This window comes from Anthonomus grandis, chromosome 1 (genome assembly GCF_022605725.1).
Source record: "Anthonomus grandis grandis chromosome 1, icAntGran1.3, whole genome shotgun sequence".
Classification (NCBI taxonomy): Eukaryota; Metazoa; Arthropoda; class Insecta; order Coleoptera; family Curculionidae; genus Anthonomus; species Anthonomus grandis.
Genome location: NC_065546.1, coordinates 47,974,585 through 47,995,024, shown reverse-complemented (window position 1 = coordinate 47,995,024; position 20,440 = coordinate 47,974,585). Strand labels below are relative to the sequence as shown.

General features: G+C 31.0%; 1 protein-coding gene and 1 long non-coding RNA gene across 2 annotated transcripts in view; both read left to right on the top strand.

The window, feature by feature from the left end:
* Positions 1-3,509: 3,509 nt before the first annotated feature.
* LOC126736029 (GTPase-activating protein and VPS9 domain-containing protein 1) overlaps positions 3,510-20,440 on the top strand; it is a 55,905-nt gene continuing 38,974 nt past the window's right edge. Inside the window, exons 1-9 of the mRNA XM_050440223.1 lie at positions 3,510-3,722; positions 6,609-6,896; positions 6,968-7,206; positions 7,306-7,473; positions 7,535-7,730; positions 12,125-12,460; positions 12,531-12,738; positions 16,200-16,490; positions 16,547-16,722. Of these exons, the coding sequence (XP_050296180.1) occupies positions 6,618-6,896; positions 6,968-7,206; positions 7,306-7,473; positions 7,535-7,730; positions 12,125-12,460; positions 12,531-12,738; positions 16,200-16,490; positions 16,547-16,722 (1,893 nt within the window). The 5' untranslated portion in view covers positions 3,510-3,722; positions 6,609-6,617. The remainder of the gene's footprint in view (positions 3,723-6,608; positions 6,897-6,967; positions 7,207-7,305; positions 7,474-7,534; positions 7,731-12,124; positions 12,461-12,530; positions 12,739-16,199; positions 16,491-16,546; positions 16,723-20,440) is intronic.
* On the top strand, positions 8,095-10,209 carry LOC126736036 (uncharacterized). The gene is made up of 2 exons (XR_007660593.1): positions 8,095-9,182; positions 9,683-10,209. It is a non-coding gene; the product is annotated as an uncharacterized LOC126736036 (long non-coding RNA).

Sequence of the window (20,440 nt, the reverse complement as noted above, 5' to 3'; positions counted from 1 at the left end):
AATGTGTCAATAAAGTTATGAAATGGAAAATAACATCTTTTTATATTTTTAACTTACCTTAATAAATTCTTCCAAAGCTTCATAAATTGCTTCTAGAGTTTCAGGAATAAACCGAAAAATTGTACTTTTGGGAATTCGGTAAAAATATTCTAAGCTTTTAAAAGAGTCTCCTGTGGCTAAATAATGCAGAGTTATTTCTAATTTTATTTTTGGTGAAATTGCTTCACGCATAACAGTATCCATTTTTGGTATAAATTTGATCTAACCTTCCCCAACTAAAAATTGAATTGCAGTATATTCATTCTTAACAAATTTTCATAATCCTTTGGTTCTGCATCTACTAACTCTTGAATTAATTTAACGGATGGCCCTAGAAAACTTCGTCATTTAATCCATTCCCTACACCAAACTCTTCTTTTTCGTCGATTTTTTTTATTCTGGATTGATTTTCTTAATTCATTTGCTATAACTACCACAATTTCCAAAACAATGCGATTCATTTCTGTTCTAGACGCCATTTTTATTCAACTGAAATAACTTCAAAGCAAATGAAAAATGTAAACCTCTTTATAATATCATCATTTCATATGAATTCATTTGATATGATCAGTTCACTTGACCCGTGTCAACGCGGCTTTAAAGACACGTAGCGGCGCTTCCTTCCTAAAATATGGCTTTAGTTCGTGACAGGTCACACGTCAAACGTCAGCGTCGTCAACTTCATTACCGTCATTTAATACATTTTTTATTGGCTACACTGAAAATGTTCCAACATCAAAAGGACACAACCATTATAAAAATGGCGGCCACCAGGCAGCGGTTATTTTTGTATATGTTGGCCATATGCATTAGCAGTTCAGGTATATTTATTAAGTTCGTGAAAAAAACTGATCGAAATTCTTCTGACAAATCTGCTAGCGTCCTCTCGCTTGGCAACGGAAACTAATGTAACTAACTTAACAGTTTGAAGTACTTATTCGGACCAATCAAAATGGTAGAAAGGCGTGGCCACATCAACGTGGAAAAATTCAAATTTCATTTAATAAGAAATCTCATAATTTTATTATTTAATCGCAATATCTAAAGAAAACACTTCAAAAAGTTTACTTTTTGATTAGCATTTTGTAAGCTGGTTTAGCGTAAGTCGATTTAATTAGTAAAACCTAAAAACTAAACCCTAGACAGTTATCTAAACCATTAAAAAGTATCACCGGATTGACATGTAAGACATTTGAGTTTCATTTATCGTATTTCCCTACCGGCACCCCCCCTCCGCTATCATAGGGACGATAGGCTCAGCCATAAACATAGCGAAACGCATGTGCCTTAATGTTGTTCATATTATTGTCAAATAATAATAATTAATAATGTTAGTTTATTTAGTCTCCTTTTGTCTAAAACAGTACATTTTTTATTTTGCATAACAATGACCACGACCAACCCAAATATAAATTCCAATGTCTTCAAATTCAAGAGAAGTAGGGTCAAATTTAATGATGGAGATAACCAAATACTTCTAATGGACATCCTAGCAAATAATCCCTATGTTGATCCAGCAAAATAAAACATCATACACAATAATTAATTGTGGTCTGATTCTAGAGCTGCAAAATCCTCAATCATATTATAACTTTACGTACTTTCCAATTTTTAAATAAGGCTACCTAATTAAATTAGATATAATATTGTAGACCAGATATAAATAAAATATCTATAGTTTGTTTAATATCAAATAAAAATGAGGTTAGAAAAAGTAAGGAGTTATGATCACCAAGAAAACAATTAAAACCAATTTCTTGGAAATAACGTTTTTTGCTATCGTTAGGTTAGCGGATAACGTTTATGTCTATGTTAAGTGTCAAAGAACATGCATCTTCGAAAACTGTCTAATATGTATACAGTGCTTTTCTTTGAAGTCCCCCCCCCATTTATTTTTTGAACGGGTCAAAAAAAATTTTTGAAACTTGGCATAAGTAAATTGGTCTATAGATACTATTTTTCACTGTAAACTAGGTAGCTGTAAATTCCAAGATGGCGGCTATGCGACATCTTGAGAAAAAATTTTAAATAGAAAGGGGGGTCGTGTGGTACCTCATTTTAAAGGTCTTAATGAGTACTTTATAACCCTGAAATATTAGACCCATATCTTAACTCGTTTCAAAATGGCGGCCTAATAAAAAAGTATTTTTTTTTATTTTAACGTTTTACATTTTTATGATTTTTATGATTATGATGAATAGGTAAAAATCAGTGTACGAAAATAAATGCGTCACTATTTTATTTTGACATAAAAACGACAGTTCTAAATGTCAAAATAACACATAAGCGCCATCTTGAATAAATGCATTAAATAGAAATCTTGTGTTACCTCATTTAAAAGGTTTTATTGAATGTTTATTACATGGACTCGGTGGACTCCGTTTTGACCTGTCTAAAAGTAACAGCCAAAAAAATACACTGTTGCGATTTTATTAACGTTTTTAATAATAATATACAAATAATTTATAATTTTTGAATTTTGGATTTAAAGATTAACTTTTTGGTTTCTAAAGAAGTTTCTAAAGTTTCAATAACCTTTAACGTGAAATGTGACATATGAGGGCGGTTCAGTAAGTCTTTAGAAACCAAAAAGTTAATCTTTAAATCCAAAATTCAAAAATTATAAATTATTTCTATATTATTATTAAAAACGTTAATAAAATCGCCACAGTGTATTTTTTTGGCTGTTACTTTTAGACAGGTCAAAACGGAGTCCACCGAGTCCATGTAATAAATATTAAAAGTACTCAATAAAACCTTTTAAATGAGGTAATACAAGATTTCTATTTAATGCATTTATTCAAGATGGCGCTTATGTGTTATTTTGACATTTAGAACTGTCGTTTTTATGTCAAAATAAAATAGTGACGCATTTATTTTCGTACACTGATTTTTACCTATTCAAAAATCATAAAAATGTAAAACGTTAAAATAAAAAAAAATACTTTTTTATTAGGCCGCCATTTTGAAACGAGTTAAGATATGGGTCTAATATTTCAGGGTTATAAAGTACTCATTGAGACCTTTAAAATGAGGTACCACACGACCCCCCTTTCTATTTAAAATTTTTTCTCAAGATGTCGCCCAGCCGCCATCTTGGAATTTACAACTACCTAGTTTACAGTGAAAAATAGTATCTATAGACCAATTTACTTATGCCAAGTTTCAAAAATTTTTTTTGACCGGTTCAAAAAATAAATGGGGGGGGGGACTTAAGGGAAAAGAAAAGCACTGTATATATTTGTGTTCTGTGATGTCAAGACGTAGATTTACCATAACAACTATGTTCTTATGAAAGGGTTTTTTTTACATAAGTAGATATATATGTACATTTTGTGTATTTTATAAAAAAAATTAATTTGACATAAAGCTACTGTTCCAATAAACAACTTCTGGTAATTTTTCTCCAGCTCTACTGTCAAATTAAATTTAGATCTGGCAACTCTGATAGACACTCAAACGTCAGCGTCATCTTGTGTTGTTTTGTTTTCCCTCATCAGTGTTTTCACTTTTCAGTGTTTTTACTGTTATAGAAAGAAAAACCATAAAATTAATTTTATTCAATACTTGCTTGGTACTATTCGTAATGAACCTGATTGCTGCCGATAATTGTAAAATCAGCAAAATCTGTTAAAATATTGTAGAATTCCAAGTGAATAACCTGTCTAAGAAGATATAATAAGGTAATGTGCACTAAGAGAAATTATGCAATTGAAATTTTCCTTCTTCTTAATAGGAATTAAAGCTGTTTCTGTCCTTAGTAATTATAATATCTTGTAGCATCTCCCTACCTCTAATCACTTAATTAATTCAGTTCTATTTGCTTTGTCTCTGATTTTTTCTCATATACCTACTTCCTAAAAATCAAAACAATGTATTCAGATTACTATATCCATCATATGGGGGGGCGTTAAATTAGTAATAACCTTATTAAGGTTTTGTTCAGAGAACAAGTATGAATAATTATCTTCCTTTATTTCGATTATTTTCTTTATTTGACAGGATTTGTTAAGAATTTTCATTACCAAACTTTTAAGGTATACATACAAAGATAACTAATAACAAATAATCTCATATTTGAATTAAATTTTAACTTCCTAAATATTTAAATGGCCAATTTGCATGAAGAATAGGACAGCGAGTTAAGAGTAGTACATCTAATACCTAACACCTCTTGACTTCTCTTTGTGGGGCCACCTAAAATATATGGTTTGAAAAAGCAACTTGAGTAACTTAGGCAAATCCAGCATCAAATAGTTCAGAATTGCCATGCTATATCCAAAGAAAGATTTGTAAATGTATGTGAAGTATTTGAAAGTAGGGGCTTTATTATTGTTTTCAAACTATTGGAAATCATTTTCAACATTTAATTGAATAGTAATACAAATTTGAAAATAGTGTTTTTATTTATTGTTTTCCCTGATAAACAGAGAATAATTTTCTGAAAAATGGCTTTCTATAGTATCATTGGAAAGCATTTTTCAAAAGCTTCAAGGTGATGTATCACTTCACCCCTCTTTCTATTTAAGATCCTAGGGGCTGTACCTCATCCTGTCCAAGAAGTTGCAGATAAGGGTGGGGTTATTTTTGTTTCCTCTTTGATTTATAGAAACTGTTTTCAGTATTTTTTTATTCAGCCTTTTATTACTAATATTCACTATTGTGTCCCAAAAATCAATGATAAGCCGAAAATGGGTAATAGAGTGCTCAGGGATTAAAAAAATATATAAAAAAAATCTCTACTAAAAAAAAAATATATATACTGATTCATAGAACACTAAAAAAAGTGACACCTTTTGTTCATCTTTTCAGTACTGCGGTTAAATTTTTTTTTTAATGTAACCCTGAATAACCCTTCGATAAATTACAAAATTAAATTTAAACACAACTGTTCACATTTTTTAAGAAATTATCAGATTTTTGCTCAACTTGTGTTTTTTGACCATCACTTCCCAACTTTAACTAACTGACCTAGTACTTCACTATTTAGCAAGGGATTTTCAAAACTGGCATATCTAATCTAGATTGGTAAGATACTTGCTAGATTATTGGTTCAATAGGGGTGTATTTTTTTTTTTGGTACATAGTCAAATATATGCTGCTACTCTAAGCTAAGTTAATAATTGTACAGTCAAAATAAATGAAATAAAACTTTACTTAAGTCGCAACTAATGTTCAAATTGTTTATCAAAATATTTCCATACATTTTTTCACCACCGTATATACAGGGCGATAATTTGAAAAAAACTTCTACTATAATTTGAAAAAAACTTCTACTATCTCAGAAGATAAACCTTTAAAAAAACTGATTCTGCTTATGCTTTTCTATAATCTTATATTTGTGATATATTTATCAAAATTGAAAAATTAAAGATAGATTCCAATAAAAGTAGATGCCTTTGTATCAATTGGAGATTGTTGCAAAAAGGCTGTTTTCTAATTTTCCATTTAAAAAAAATCAATGATCCTTTCCTTCCTATTCCTTCTTTTTATTTTACTTACTCTAAGTCTAAATTTAAAGTCTTGCATAAATACTTTAGGAATTAAGTGTACTTATTTCATCTAATCTGTCATCTTTATCTTATTAAATTTTTTAATTACAAGATCTGATGATTTGAGCACTTGAATTATGTTTTTGTCTGATGGTTAGTAAATATATATCTCATAGAGAAATTATTAGAATATTGCAGAAAAAGGTTGCATTTAATGCTTTGTTTACCCCTTCAGGTATCGTACATTGTGTTTTTGAAGTATTCTCTCTGCGAATACAGCATTCAATAACTGGGGATATGTATATGTGAGGGTCTCAATTATTAAGGATTATTTATTTACTTTTTCTACTGATATTCATTCAATAATACAATAACTATATACTAATACAATAATTTATACCTGATGACTTAACACCTCTAATCAAGATTTATCAAAACTTGCGAAGAATATCTATGTAAAAATAGTCTTTTACTCTTTTATTAAATTTTGAATTGCTTTGTATGTTATACTAAACCTATTTAAATATATTTAATTATTTAAAGCATTTACTCGAAAGGTACTTTATTTTTTACAGCAAAGATGTGGATGTTTACATCTAGGTGCAACTTGAATTAATGTATATTTGTTAAAATATATAGAATAATATAATGATCTATAATTATGTATGGATTAATGATAAAATAATAATAAATACAAAAAAAATTTATAATGAAATAAAAAAATAAAGGAATGAATTTAAGAAGTCATTCTAAAACTATTTAAATATAATAAATTATCCAAACCCTTATCTTTTTCTTAAAGTCAAAGATATTTCATAAACTTTCTCTGCTGTGGTTTACAAAAGTACCAGAGTAATAACATTTTTGAAATCTAGATAGTTCTAATAAATAAAACCAAAAATTTGTATGAAAATATGTATTAAAGCATGTGTGTAATAAAAACTGTAGTTGCTGCTAATTTTCATAATGAGTCAGGCAAACATAATAGTATGATACATTTGAAATTTCCCATTTAACCATAATACAAAAATCAAATATTAAAAAGTGATATAACTCAATTAGTTCATTTGACTCCAGGTTAAAAAAATGAAGAACGAAACCTTGGATGACGAGGATTTGGACATTTTTACGTTTATTTGCAAATTAAGGCAGGAAAAACTGTTTATAAAAAGTGAAAAACTGGACATCCAGGAGTTAAATGAGCTGATAAAGAGTAAAACTCAGTCAGTGATCAAGGCTTCGTGGCTTACCAATAAACAAAGGCTCCTGTTGTTTGAAAGGAAAGTCTCTAGTCAAAACTGCCAGCAGTTTGATTTTATTCACAATTCGGAGTTTGTTGAAGCTAAAAATACTCTTGGATTTCAGGTAAGTGGTTTTAATATTGTTTAAATTCAAGCCATAGTACTCATTTTTGAGTTATATTTTTGCATTTTTAGAATGCTGTAAAAATTTCTAACCTACTACATATCTTGCGGTCGCAACCCAAACAGCTTGCTAACTGGCTGATTACAGGCGAAACAATTTCTGATGAAAGCATTAAATATTCCTTGATTTTACAAAGTGTGCTAGGTGGACTTTATGGAGGTTGCATATTTGCAGATGATACTAAACTTATGTTGACTTTGTTGCATGAGTTAGCCAGAAAGCAGATCTTAAAAAGTGATAATCCTAGAAGGTATGATAATTGTCATACATTCATCTTGTTTAAAAATCCAAATTTTGAGACAAATTGGTAGGCAAATAGGGTAGTAAAGTAAAAAGTGTGTTATTTTAGGACTATTAAACACAAATCGTGTTCATTTCGTCACCTATATTTCCTCTTTCATGAGATTTATCAGCCAGCAAAGTACTTTTTAAGTGCTGCATTGGAAATTCCTATTCTAGAAGTACTTTCTTTTTCCGATTTTTTTTTGGACATTGATCATGACCAGAGCATTAATAGGTAAAATATACAATACTTTAACAGATTAGAAACTGATTATTTAATGCAATAAATTTTTTAGATTTAGGCAAGACGACAATCTAAAAATGTATAAAGATGCCGTAGAATATAGAAACGACGTCGTTTCGAAACTTGCCCAGTTTACTAAAAGCTTTATTCAGTCATTATTAGAAAACGTATGCAGTTTTCCTAAGGCAATGGCTTGGATCTCTTGCCATATTTATAAAATGATTGAAAAGAATTTTTGTGCCAAGGAGGTATGTATATGTGTGAATAATTAGCAGAAAGTTTTTTCTTTGATATTAACTGTATTATTATTTATTCTCAACATTAAATCATCTATTCTCCATAAGTTATAGCAGGTTAAATTATATAAAAAAATAAGTACAAAAGAAATCTTAAAAGTTACATTTTTTATTTACATAAAAATATTTTAAAAACGACCAATTTCTAATAATAAGACGCCAGTGCCAAATGGGTTTTTATAGATACATATATATAAAATAATTAATAATTTAAACCCTAATTAATGTATACTTAAATCCGCTGTAAATATAGTTAAAGACTATATGATTATGTTCGATATTATTGATGTAACTCCGACTGGAATTTCATTACAAATACCCTAAAAGAATACATTTTTTTAAAGAAATGGAAAAAAGTCAATTCATAAAAAATGGTAGAAAATTGTTCAAATAAAATAGAAATAACATTAAACTCTAAAAATAATTTTTTATTTTGGAACCTCAACATTCAGTATAAATTTTTCATTCCTCAAAATTGAAGCTGAAGAAAAATGAATGTTAAATATCCAGACAAATGTAACAAAGATTCAAAGCTTAGAAGGCCTTTAAGTCTATTTCAAATAATTTTAAAATTGATTTGAACAATATTTATATAGGGTCTACCAATAAGAATGATATAAGTTTAAATTGCTAAAAAATAACGAATTGGTTAATTTCTATGATTGATGTTTCATGTTGTAGTTTATTATGTAACATTATGTTTTAAACAAAATATCATTAAGATGTCCACCTCGGCTACGGCGACAGACGTTTAGACGATGAACCCAATTTTCAATCACTTTCTAACAAGTTGGGCTGAATTTTGCGAATAACCCTAGTTATGTTAACTTTCAACTCATTGATGGTTTGAGGATTGTTAGAATACACCTTCGACTTCACATATCCCCAAAGAAAAAAGTCCAGGGGAGTAAGATCACAGGACCTTGGTGGCCAGTTGATATTGCCATGTCGCGAAATTATTCGATCTTCAAAACGCTCTCTTAATAAATTAATTGTGGCTCGGGCGGTGTGTGATGTTGCTCCGTCCTGTTGAAACCAACTCTGTTCCATAGAGAAATGAATATTAAAAGAGTGTTTGAAAGGTAGCCTAAATTGATCATCAAGTTTTAAACCTTAACCTAAGATATTTAGTTCGGTTAGACGTCATCGAGGGCCAACTTCTGTCATAATAGTCATTATTATTATCGATTTTCTTTCCTTCCTTGCCATCACCCACCTTCGCATCATCGATCGTCGCCATTGCTTATTCCTTTTTATTTGGGCGTCCATTGGGTGTGTTCTTTTGTTTTTTTCTCAACAAAAAATGGTTAAAAATGTAGCTTAAAGTCATTAAAGTGTAATTTCATCATATAGGCAGAAGCTTTTTTGTTGTTTTATTGTGTGGTTTCAGATCCCTAGGATGGGGTAAGTGCAATTTTTTTTATCAAATAGTTTTCACCATGTTGTAGGTCACCTAAAATTGTTGTTTACCATTTTAAAACTGCCCTAATAATGTCATCACCAGGAAAATTAATTTTTAAATGCAAGGAACCCACTTGTTCTAATACATACTATTGTCCTATTGAAGATTCATACAAAAATAAAATTTTCTTTAAATTTCCTGAAAGTGACATTATTAGGAGGTCCCAATGGTTTAAAATACTTGGTTTAAACCCAACCTCAACAAGGTGTTATTTATGTCAAGACCATTTTGAGGATATTTCATTTACTAGTACTATACATACTCATTTAAGAAAATGTGCTCTCCCAATTGCTGGCCCAAGTATTATTCAAAATGCCCCAGTACTGGTTGAGGCACAAGTACCTTGGGAAGATACATTGACTTTATTACCTGCTATCATAATCCAGCAATCTCAATATAATGTTCAGAATGAACATAATTATGCTAGACTACTTTTTACTAGGTCTGACGAAAGGTATCATCAGTGCTTTGCTGCTAGGAAGTACCAAAAGCACAATAAGTGAAACAACTTCCATTCTACCAGGTCACTACTCAAGGAGGTACCTCACCTCGATAAGGTGGGAGTAAGATCCAGGGATGCTCTTTGAATATTTAAGAAAAAGGACTGATGACATCTAGAATTAAGGGTATACATCAGTGTCAACTAATTTTTAATATCATACTCTCCATAAAGAATATTTTAATTACAGGATTAGTTTTTATATATTACCACTCCCCTAACATTTTTGGGTACCCTCTGTACAAAAAAGTAGGTAGTAAAGGTAAAATTTTTAGGGCATATTTTTGAGAAATATAGTTCTTATGTCTGTAAATAATTAATTTATAAATTTGATAAATTGTAATTTCTGTATCATATCCTCAAAATGTAAAATGTAAAAAGCAAAATACATACCATGGAGTGTTGTGCTAAAGCAGCACAAAAACAAATTGTATCAGGATCCCTTTTAAGACAATAAATTATAAACTTACTTTACAATTGACTTAAATTCTACCCCTACCCTTGTTAATTTGTTGATAACAGTGAAATTAACATTGTTAGTATCGAGCATTTAATTCTCAAAATAGGACTAAATATATTATAGTTAATCTCTAAAATATTGTCTTACATAATTGACCCATTAAATCTTTTTTTGATAGCGTATTGGGCTGTAAAATCTCTTTCACATTCTCTAAAAATCAGTGAAAAAGTGCAATTAACGATTTATTTTTTTGAAGGGCCTAAATGCATTAACTTAACAGCTTAAAAGAAGATTTGATGAATTTAATGTCAAAACACTAACGTATTCAATTAAAAAATGTATAAAATAAACTTAAATTACAAACATTATCACTCTTAGCCTCTTCAAAAATTAAATTAATACACTTGCACTATTTCATAATTTTTTAGAGTTTGTGATCGAGATTCACAGCCTTTACGCTGTTAAAAATTGATTTAATGGGTCAATAATTTCAAATTTCGCGCCATTCTAAAATTTTGAATAGCCGAACTAAAATAATTGACATTTGTCACAGTCGGTAAAATAGTCTACTGTAATACCGATCCGTCATAGAAATCTGCCTGTCATTTCTATGACGGATCGGTATTACAGTAGACTATTTTACCGACTGTGACAAATGTCAATTATTTTAGTTCGGTTAGACCGCAACCGCACGCTGCAATCGAGTTTAGGGTAAAGATGATGCCTACTTGTCACTATGGGATTGAACCCTCTCATACTTTTAATTACTCTATGCTCTGTTCGAAGTCTCCACCATCAATTGCAGGCCAAAGAAAGTTTGTTATCATGTCGCGGTGCGGTAGCGCTCTCCGTTGACTGTCACAGTACGCCCCGCTGCATCCTCAAAAAAGTATGGACCGATAATTCCACCGACATGCAAACCACACCATACAGTCACTCTTAACGGGTGTTGGCACCTGTACTAATTTCTGGGGATTGTTCTGACACCAGAAGCGGCAATTTTGCGTATTGACAACGCCACTAAGACAAAAATGGGCTTCATCTGAAAAGATTATTTGTTTCCCAAAATCGGCATTTTGTTCCAACTGCAACAGGGCCCAGTCGGTAAACGTTGTTCGCAAACCATGGTCAGCAGGCTTCAATTCTTGAGTTGAGAGAACCATCTTATATGGATGTAGGCCTAAGTCTTTCTTCAAAATGCGCCACAGAGACATTGGTGAAATGCCTAATTGCTGAGAACGGCGCAAAACAGACACATTGTTATTCGCGTCAACACTTTCTCTTGCAGCGGCGATATTTTCAGCGGTCCTTGCACTTTTTTGTCGCGTTGGTGGCTTATTATCCAGAAGAGTGTACTCCCGTTCAAACTTATTAATTGTGAAAAATCTTCTCTAAGAGCACGATAACAGGCTCTAACCGATTGCGCATTTTCGTAATACCTTTTCACGATAGCTATACGTTGCTCTTGACTTAAACGATTCATGATGAAATGTCAAAGTATACTTAACACAACACAACCATTTTGCGTACATGGCCCACTAAACTTCTATCACTTCTATTGGTAGACCCATTAATAAGATTAAGAATACTTGGCTCTTTGGCTCATACAATGAAAATTTTTCGTAGCATTTACTGTTTTAACTAATGGTATTGCTCTATGAATAAGGGCAGAAAAAAATTGTTATACATGGCATTGAGTGAAACTAATGAACCAAATGTCAGTTGGCCAATACTAAAATATATGGGCAATAAAATCGTGCCACCAATGCACAAACTCCTAAAATAAGATGCTTTTAAAATTCCAAAATAAATTTAAAATGCTTTTAAACTCCTAAAATCGGTTGTTAAGCTCTTAAAAGGGAAAAAAATCCTCTTATGGTAAATAAATCTATAAACAAACTTCATTATTAATTAATTTATTCCAGGCCAACGCAATTACCACAGAGCTCCTATTAAACCTTTTCATTTGCCCAGTAATCGTCGATCCCGAGCAATACGGCATTTCCCATTGCACAATTAGCGAAATTGCACGGCATAATTTGAGTCAGATAGGAAAAATTCTCCAGATTCTAGCTTTACATAAATTCGAGCATATCGACAAGAAATATATGGATATATTTAATAGTATCGATAAAAACAGCATGGGTTATTTTCTGGAATCGATCTTTTTTGATATGGAGGGCAACGAGGCTCCTGTAGAGACGTCTCCACATGTTGTTAGAGATATTATGTTGTTTACTGAAGAGGAATTAAACAATTTGGTAAGCATAGGAAATTATTATTCAAAAATCACTGAGGAAGTTAATACGCAAACTTGTTCTTGACTTGTAGATCTGTTTTCTGCAAAAAGTCCAAATGATGCGAATAGAGAATGATAATTTTGAAAAAAATCCTGCAGTTAGTGTTTCTATTGAAGAACATCTTTCATCATTAACAGTTTCTTCTAGGGACAATTCGCCCAAATCCTCTAGAACCAACGGAGACACATCTGTTAATAACATTGGCAAAAAAACACCATTTTTTTCTTTAGGATCATTAGGTAAGATTGTTTGTATGGTACTGAGATTTAACCCAAAAATTCTTCATATTTAAGTCAAATCTAAATTGTAACAATTTCATAATAAGTGATCGATTTTATTAGATATGTCACTATGCTCATATGATCATTTATTCAAAAGAAAAAGAAAATAATACTTTTAAACAAATAATAATAAATAAATAATACTTTTAGAGTAACCAGAGAGTGACGTAGCAATCTATATTTAATGTAATTTTTTTTATAGGTAGTTAACTAAAAGTTGATTGAACGTATTAAATCTTATCACAATTTCAAAATTATAAAAATGTGTGTTAATTTTATTTTTTATAAGAAAAAGATGTTTAAGAAATACCCGTCTAGATCTCTCTACTTTAACTCCTCATCACCAAAATCACTATTTTCCGTATTCTCGAGAGGCTGATCGTTGCTATTTATTTTATTTATTAACGCCTTTTGCATTTTGTCAAATTTAGTAACATATTTAAAAATGATTTAAACAATTTTTGATAGGAAAGATGCAATGAAATTGCAAAATGATCTAACATAAGTTATTTAAAAGCACATTTAATAATAATTGTTACTAATATCCATTAAAAGTTGAACAATCTATAATACGCAATATTGAACTGTAATCTTAGTCCAACTGAAAAAAAACCAATTTTTATAATTAACATATTGATGAAACAATAACACATTTATGAATGGAAAACTTTTCTGAAACAGTGCAGTAGTATGTGGTAGCACATTTAACTTATTTCTAACTGTTAAGAGCGCTGATGGATCTAATCCTTAAACATTCATTGAGATCTTAGTTTGTATCTAAAATTTTATAAACATTAAAAAGAGATACTTTGAATTCTCGACATTCAGCCAATTCAACTCTTGAATGTTTGATGAAATTCCTTTTCCATAAATAAATCGACACAGTTAAACAGTCAGACAATTTTGATAAAATATATGTTTCATATTTAGAATATTGAAAGTCCTTTCAATGTTCTAGGGATTCATATAATTTTTTACGCACTTTGAGGTTTAAAATATGTTTGCGTATAAAACTTTTAAACTTACATATGTTCTATTACTGAATCACTGAAATATGATTCTCAAATTTAAGTCTTGTGTCGATCTATGGTTCCAAATTTTTAGCTTTACAATAATGAACCTTGATCTCAAGATGTATGTATCCCTTCAGACCAAAGCAAGACCTTGCTCTGATCACTGCTTAGCTTCACTCCATTCTTTATATTATACACACAAATTTTGAATGAGTCACTGTTTATTTCAATTTCTATATCACATTTACGATGAAGGCATAAGACTGTATTTAAAAGTATCTATTTATTTTATTAATATTAAAGTGTCTATTTAAAATATCAGACGCCCGCAAATGAACTCCAGATTTTATAGTGCCCAAGGCCGATATTCCCACTAGTGTACGCACAACTTACTGGCTACCACATCATCACAATTTAAAAAAAGCAAACCGATTTATCCGCCAATCCAAAGTACTTTAATTAACATACATAAGATTGTGATCAACACAATCGAACGCTTGACAACATAATTAGGTAAGGCTAGTATAACAGCCAGCTTGTTATCCATAGCTGAAATTATTGAATCATTCATCTGTAAACCACATTCTCAAGAAGCTTACTCAAAACAGAAAGAGATTCACAGGTCTTAAATTAGTAATTTGAGATGATGAATTTACTTTAGATAAACGAAAGATAACAACAGTCTTCTAAGATGAGGGAAAGCATCCCTCCTCAACGCATCCATTAATTATGTGAGTAAAATGGTCCAACAGAATAGGGATGCTAACCATAAAAAGTGTCATATCATTAATAACCGGCGCATTTATGAATTTCTGTATTTCCTGAGTACCTAACGAATAATCAAAAGCTATGGAATTACGTCTATTTGACTCAAAAAAATCTTCGGGACCCGGATCAGCTCCATTTTGTTTAATTATTGATAAAAAGAAGTAATTTATCTTTCCAAGATTGACCCTGTCATGACTCAAGCCTTTCATATAGTCATGGTATCCCGATTAGAGATTTATTTTAAATAAGGAGCTTTTTCTTACCTTACGGATGCTAGGGCAAAGTTCCGAAGGTTTTTATAGCTATTCCAATTAGTCGTGGTTTTGTTTCGTTGGAATTTATGAAAAGCTATATCCCGCTGCTGTAAAATACCCTTCAAGGCATCCGTGAGCCAACGAGCTGGCGGTCTGCTGAGTGATTTGATCACCAATGTTCTGAAATTGATATATGTTATCCCAATCTGCACTCAGCATATCTGTATAAAAAACAACTATATTAAATTGCTTAAAACATCTTAAATTGTAAAGTTTTGCACCAACCCAACAGGCACCTTAAGTCGACAATAAGTAATGATGTAATGACTGACATTTCTGTATTTATAACACCATGACTAATAACGTGAGATGAATCCCTAACCAATATTGCATCTAGTTGAGTGGCTGTTATTTCAATAATGCTTGTTGGCTCAATAATTACTTTGTTTAAAGTATAAGAGTTAAAACAATCGTTTAATGGTTAAAACATTTAAAAATGATTCTAATTCAAATTCATTTATGAATAAAAAAGTACGGAAATAATTCTTGTATGATAGGAAATATCGAGAATATGAGAAGAAGGAACATTCAGAATTAATACATTTATTCATTTTAAAGTATCAAAGGCTAAATTGAGATAACAAATACAAATTATTTTATACAATTAACTGCAGAAACGCAGCTTCAGGAAATAATATTAATTTAGGAAATAATAAATAGATTAAAGTAAAAGATTAAAATAAATTAGTTAAGCGAAAATAATTAGAGGAAACAAAATCAGGAATCGAAACCAACCTACTGATCAACTATCAGTCAAGTAAAAAGCTTTACAATCACGTGACGTTATATTTATTACTTCGATTCTCCTGAACAGATATGTAATAATATGAAAATTAGTGTTTATTAATAACGTCAAATATTTAAAATTAACGTGACGAATTGGTAAACAAATGACATTATTGCACTTAGCACTGTTTACTTAAGTACTTTTAATTTTAATTTATTTAATTTTAATAATAGACTTGTGCCTGTAATATGGATTGAACCTATTTTGTAAGTACCACATTGATTTCCATGAATTATATGTACGTGAACTTTTCAATTTCGAATATTGAAAATAATCGAAATACTTGCAAAACTTTTCTTAATAACGTTTGACATAAACTAAGTATTTTAATAGCAAATCCCACTAACTTACGTTGATTGTAACTCCAAAATTGCTTGTAGATATATAAGAAAGTCTATTACACTTCAAGTAAATCTTTTATTAAGAAATTTTTGGATTCAATAACGAAAAGTTCACAATTTTTCTAAATGCGTGACCCAATAAAATAGTTAACTAATTCTTCAAACTTCTTTAGCAATTACCTATTTTTAATGTTAGGTACGCCAAAAAGCAATCATCGTCGCTCCAACGATCTTGAGGACACAAAACAGAGTACAACTATTACAAAGAACACAGTTATAGTATTCCCAATAGATGGCGTCATATCTGAACCAGTGGGGCTTTTACCGGAAGATAAGGTGATAGATTTAAGTGTTCCAGTCAAAAACGACAGCGGAGTTTTCGAAGCGCCCTCAGATCTCGGCAAGGAAAACTTGTTGGAGGAGGCTGGAACTCCTACTAATGCCATAAAGGGAGGATATTCAGGATACACTGACGAAGGGTCTATAGGTAAGTGTACTTTAAAATTACTGTGGGTTTAAATATTTAAATTTCGTTTTTATAAGGTAATACATCAGACAATCTTGAAGCGATATCAGAAAATGCCAGCAATCATTCGGTAGCGAGTAGCTTAGAGTTAGAAAACGAGGATCAGAATGATAATTTATCCGATATGGTGTCGGCTAATGTGTCTGGGCGCGGAACACCGAATATCAGCGGGAGGGATACACCCAGTAGTCAAGTAAGACTTCTTTACTATATGCAAATATACGATTAATAAATTTGGAATTTTTGATGCCAGAACATTAGATATATTTAAAAGGCTTAAAAAATAACGGATTATTTAGTTATGGAAAAACGTAACAAAATGTATATTTTGCATTTGAATCGTTTATGATTAGGCATACATATTTTAAAAAATATTTCCATTTTGAGATGCTTTTTAATAATATGTACTGGATTTTGTATATAGACAAAATTGTATAGGGTTCTTTCTTATATGTCGATGTCTAGCAGAGCTACTGTATAAAGTGTACAAAAAAAAACAACGATTTATTGAGAATTATCCACAAATAAAAAATGATATAGAAATAATATAAACTTAATAGAAAACAAAAACTATTTTCTAACTAAATGATGACTAATGAAATTTTTTTCTTAACGAAAATATTTATTCAACTTATAGCTATTATGGGCAACATCTGATAAACGTATAATTGAACCACTGGAACATTGAAAAAAGTCTTCATGAAGATACTGAATATGTAATAATTATTTTTCTACGTTTTTATAATAATTCAGTAATGTCTATCTCTACGATACTAAAATTATGCGACGATAATAATCTGTTTTTAAATATACTTAAACATTTCATTCTGATTAATTTTAAACTTCTGACACTGATAAAAACTATACCAAAACTATATAAGTATACTCAAATAAACTGTTAACATATAGGATGTTAATTAAGTATTTATGATAAATTAAAAAAATTAAATAAACATAAACAAACATGCATAAGAAAAGCCAACATTTTATAGTATCGAAATCGTTTTAAAAATACGAAAAACAAATAAAAAGTTGGTCAATTGTTACTGAGGTACGTTTAAATAATAATCCATCTTCCAAAATCAATGAAACCGGTTCAGCGACAGACTTAATCAATAAATATTGCTGCACTACAGCACAAGACCCTGCAAAAGATATAATTTAAAATTTCGATCCTATTGAAAATTTAAAAACCAATTCATAATAGATTTTTAATAATTGATATTTGTTTTTTTCTTTGCACCTACTGATCTGACTGAATTAAAAGAAGTCATGTCATTAAAAATAAAAACAATTCTGGGGATGACGGTCTAGCATGAAGAAAAATTTGAAAATTACTTAGTATAGTTTTTCAAATCTTGGTATTTGCCATGAAATTACTCTTGGGAATTAAGAATTTTTCCTGATTGTCTGAAATTCATTCAAAGATTATACCTCTTCTTAAAGGTGATGACCTGGAGGATCCATCTAATTTTAGGCCAATTCAATGTGTTCTTTTATTATAAACACAATGTGTTAGGTACTCAACCTTAGGGCCCTGTTCTGAGGCCCTTGCTGTTCTTGATTTCATTCAACGACTTTATCTCCTTGCATATCTCAGATACCACGTCATTTTACATTATTTGCTTATTATACCATAATGCTGTGGCGCTGCAAAGATCATCGCAGCTTGCAGGAGGAAATTCTATAGGGTCTCATAAAGATCACATCTTGGTGCAATACGAATCTTCTTGTAATAACATTGCCTAAACCAATATTGTAACCTTTAGGCCAGATCGGCCTTTTGACATTTCTTTTAATAATATTACTATTATGAATAGACCTGAATCAAAGTTTTTTGGGTTTAACTGTTGACACTGAGCTAAGTTTTGAATCACATGTTGGAAAAAAGATTTCTTCTGGTTGCTATGAGTTACTCTTAGTGAACTGGTAAAGTCCATGAGAGAAAACGTTTATTATGCCCTTATGGAATCTAGGACGAGATATGGAATTTGCTCTGTAGCCAGTATCTTTTTAATTCCATATTTCAAGAAAACGCCCTGTTAAATATTTATGTAGTGCTAGTAGTAGAGATTCTTGTGCGCTTCTATTGAAACAAGAGAAAATTTTAACCCTGTGTTGCTTATTATAGAAACACCATCACTTATTCACTTACCACTTCCAATTCCCCACTCATCTTTATTTAAGAGTTATTAATTTTTTTAATAATTTAAAGATATACAGGGTGTCCGGAAAGTCAACGATAATACTGAAGGGGCTGATGGAGCAACTCATAAGCACCCAGAAAAACATAAAATGACCTTAGTAAAAAATCGATGGTTTTCGAGATATTGGCACTTTACTGGAAGTCACCAAAATCCTACTCTTGAATCTGATTTTCGATTGTCACGCCTTAAAAATAGATATTTTTTAGAATCTCTTTTTAGCTATGAAACACTGAATAGCCATTTTACTGATCAAAGACAAACATTAAACTAAACGGCCAAAAAATTTGATAAGGAATCTATTCTAAAATAAAGTATTACTTATTTTTAAAACTTTAAATTTGACCGCTCATACTGGACCGAAAAATTGTACGGCAACCCCGCTAATACCTCGCCTAAAAAAGTTTGCTCATTTAATTTAATTTTAAAATTACCCAATATGTTTTAAAAAAAGCTTTACTGTTATTGTGATAGAGTAAAAGATCAACCTAATTTACCTTATGAAAAAAATAAAACAAATTTATAATTATATTATGTTCAAAAAATATTTTTATTTAAGTTAAAAAAAAAATTAAAAATCAAATAATATGTTCGAACTGTCTACCACCAACGCGAATGCAGGCGTGGCATCTTTTAATAAATGACCTATTGATCCATCTTGCATTCCTGGCAGCGTTAAGATCTTGGGCTGCATCTATTATTCGCTGCCGTAATTCAGCAATATTATTTATTGGTCTTGCATAATCCTTTTCTTTTATGCAACCCCAGTAAAAAAAATCGAGGGGGTTTAGGTCTGGAGACCTGGGAGGCCATAAAATTGGACCAAGTCGGCCGATCCATCTGTTGGGGTATGTTTGGTTTAAATACCGACGAACTTCATGGGCATAATGTGCCGGGCAACCATCATTTTGGAACCACATTATTCGGCGACTGGTCAAAGGAACATCTTCTAAAAGAATTGGTAGATTGTTTCGACAAAAATCTAAATAAGCCTGCCAGTTCAAATTTTCTGGTAATTCGAATGGGCCAATTACACGTCCGTTCAAGATACTGGTCCACAAGTTTACTTTAAATCGGTACTGTGACCTTTCTTCTCGAATAGAGTGGGGATTTTCCAACGCATAAGTGTGAAAATTGTGCATGTTCATAAAGCTAACCTTTTTGAATGTACTCATCCGACCACAGTATATTATTCAAAACATTCGGATCCTCTTGATTTTTTTGCAACATTCTGCGACAAAATTGTAGGCGTGGTTCGTAGTCTCGAGGCAGTAGGCTTTGCACTCGTTGAACATGATAAGGGTGATATTGAAATCGCCTAGTGATGTCGTTTACTACCGATTTCGGTATCCCTGTTCTTCTTTCGATTGCTCGTGCCGAAGAAGTCGGATCATTTTCAATTTCTTCTAAAACTTGATCAACATAATCAATACGAGGTCTTCCCTCTCGAACAGGAGCATGAGGCATTCTGCCTTCGGAATATGAGCGGTGAACATTAATAAATACACGATAGTCAGGATATCGGGCCAAATTCGGATATCTTTCTTGATAAAGATTAGATGCTGCTAGAGCATTTCCTCTGCATTCACCATAAATGAGATGCATGTTTGCATATTCTTGGGCGGTATACGGCAAGGGCATAATAAATGATTAACCAATAAAACAAACAGCTCAAAGAACACAGTCCACAGGAAAATGAATTCAAAA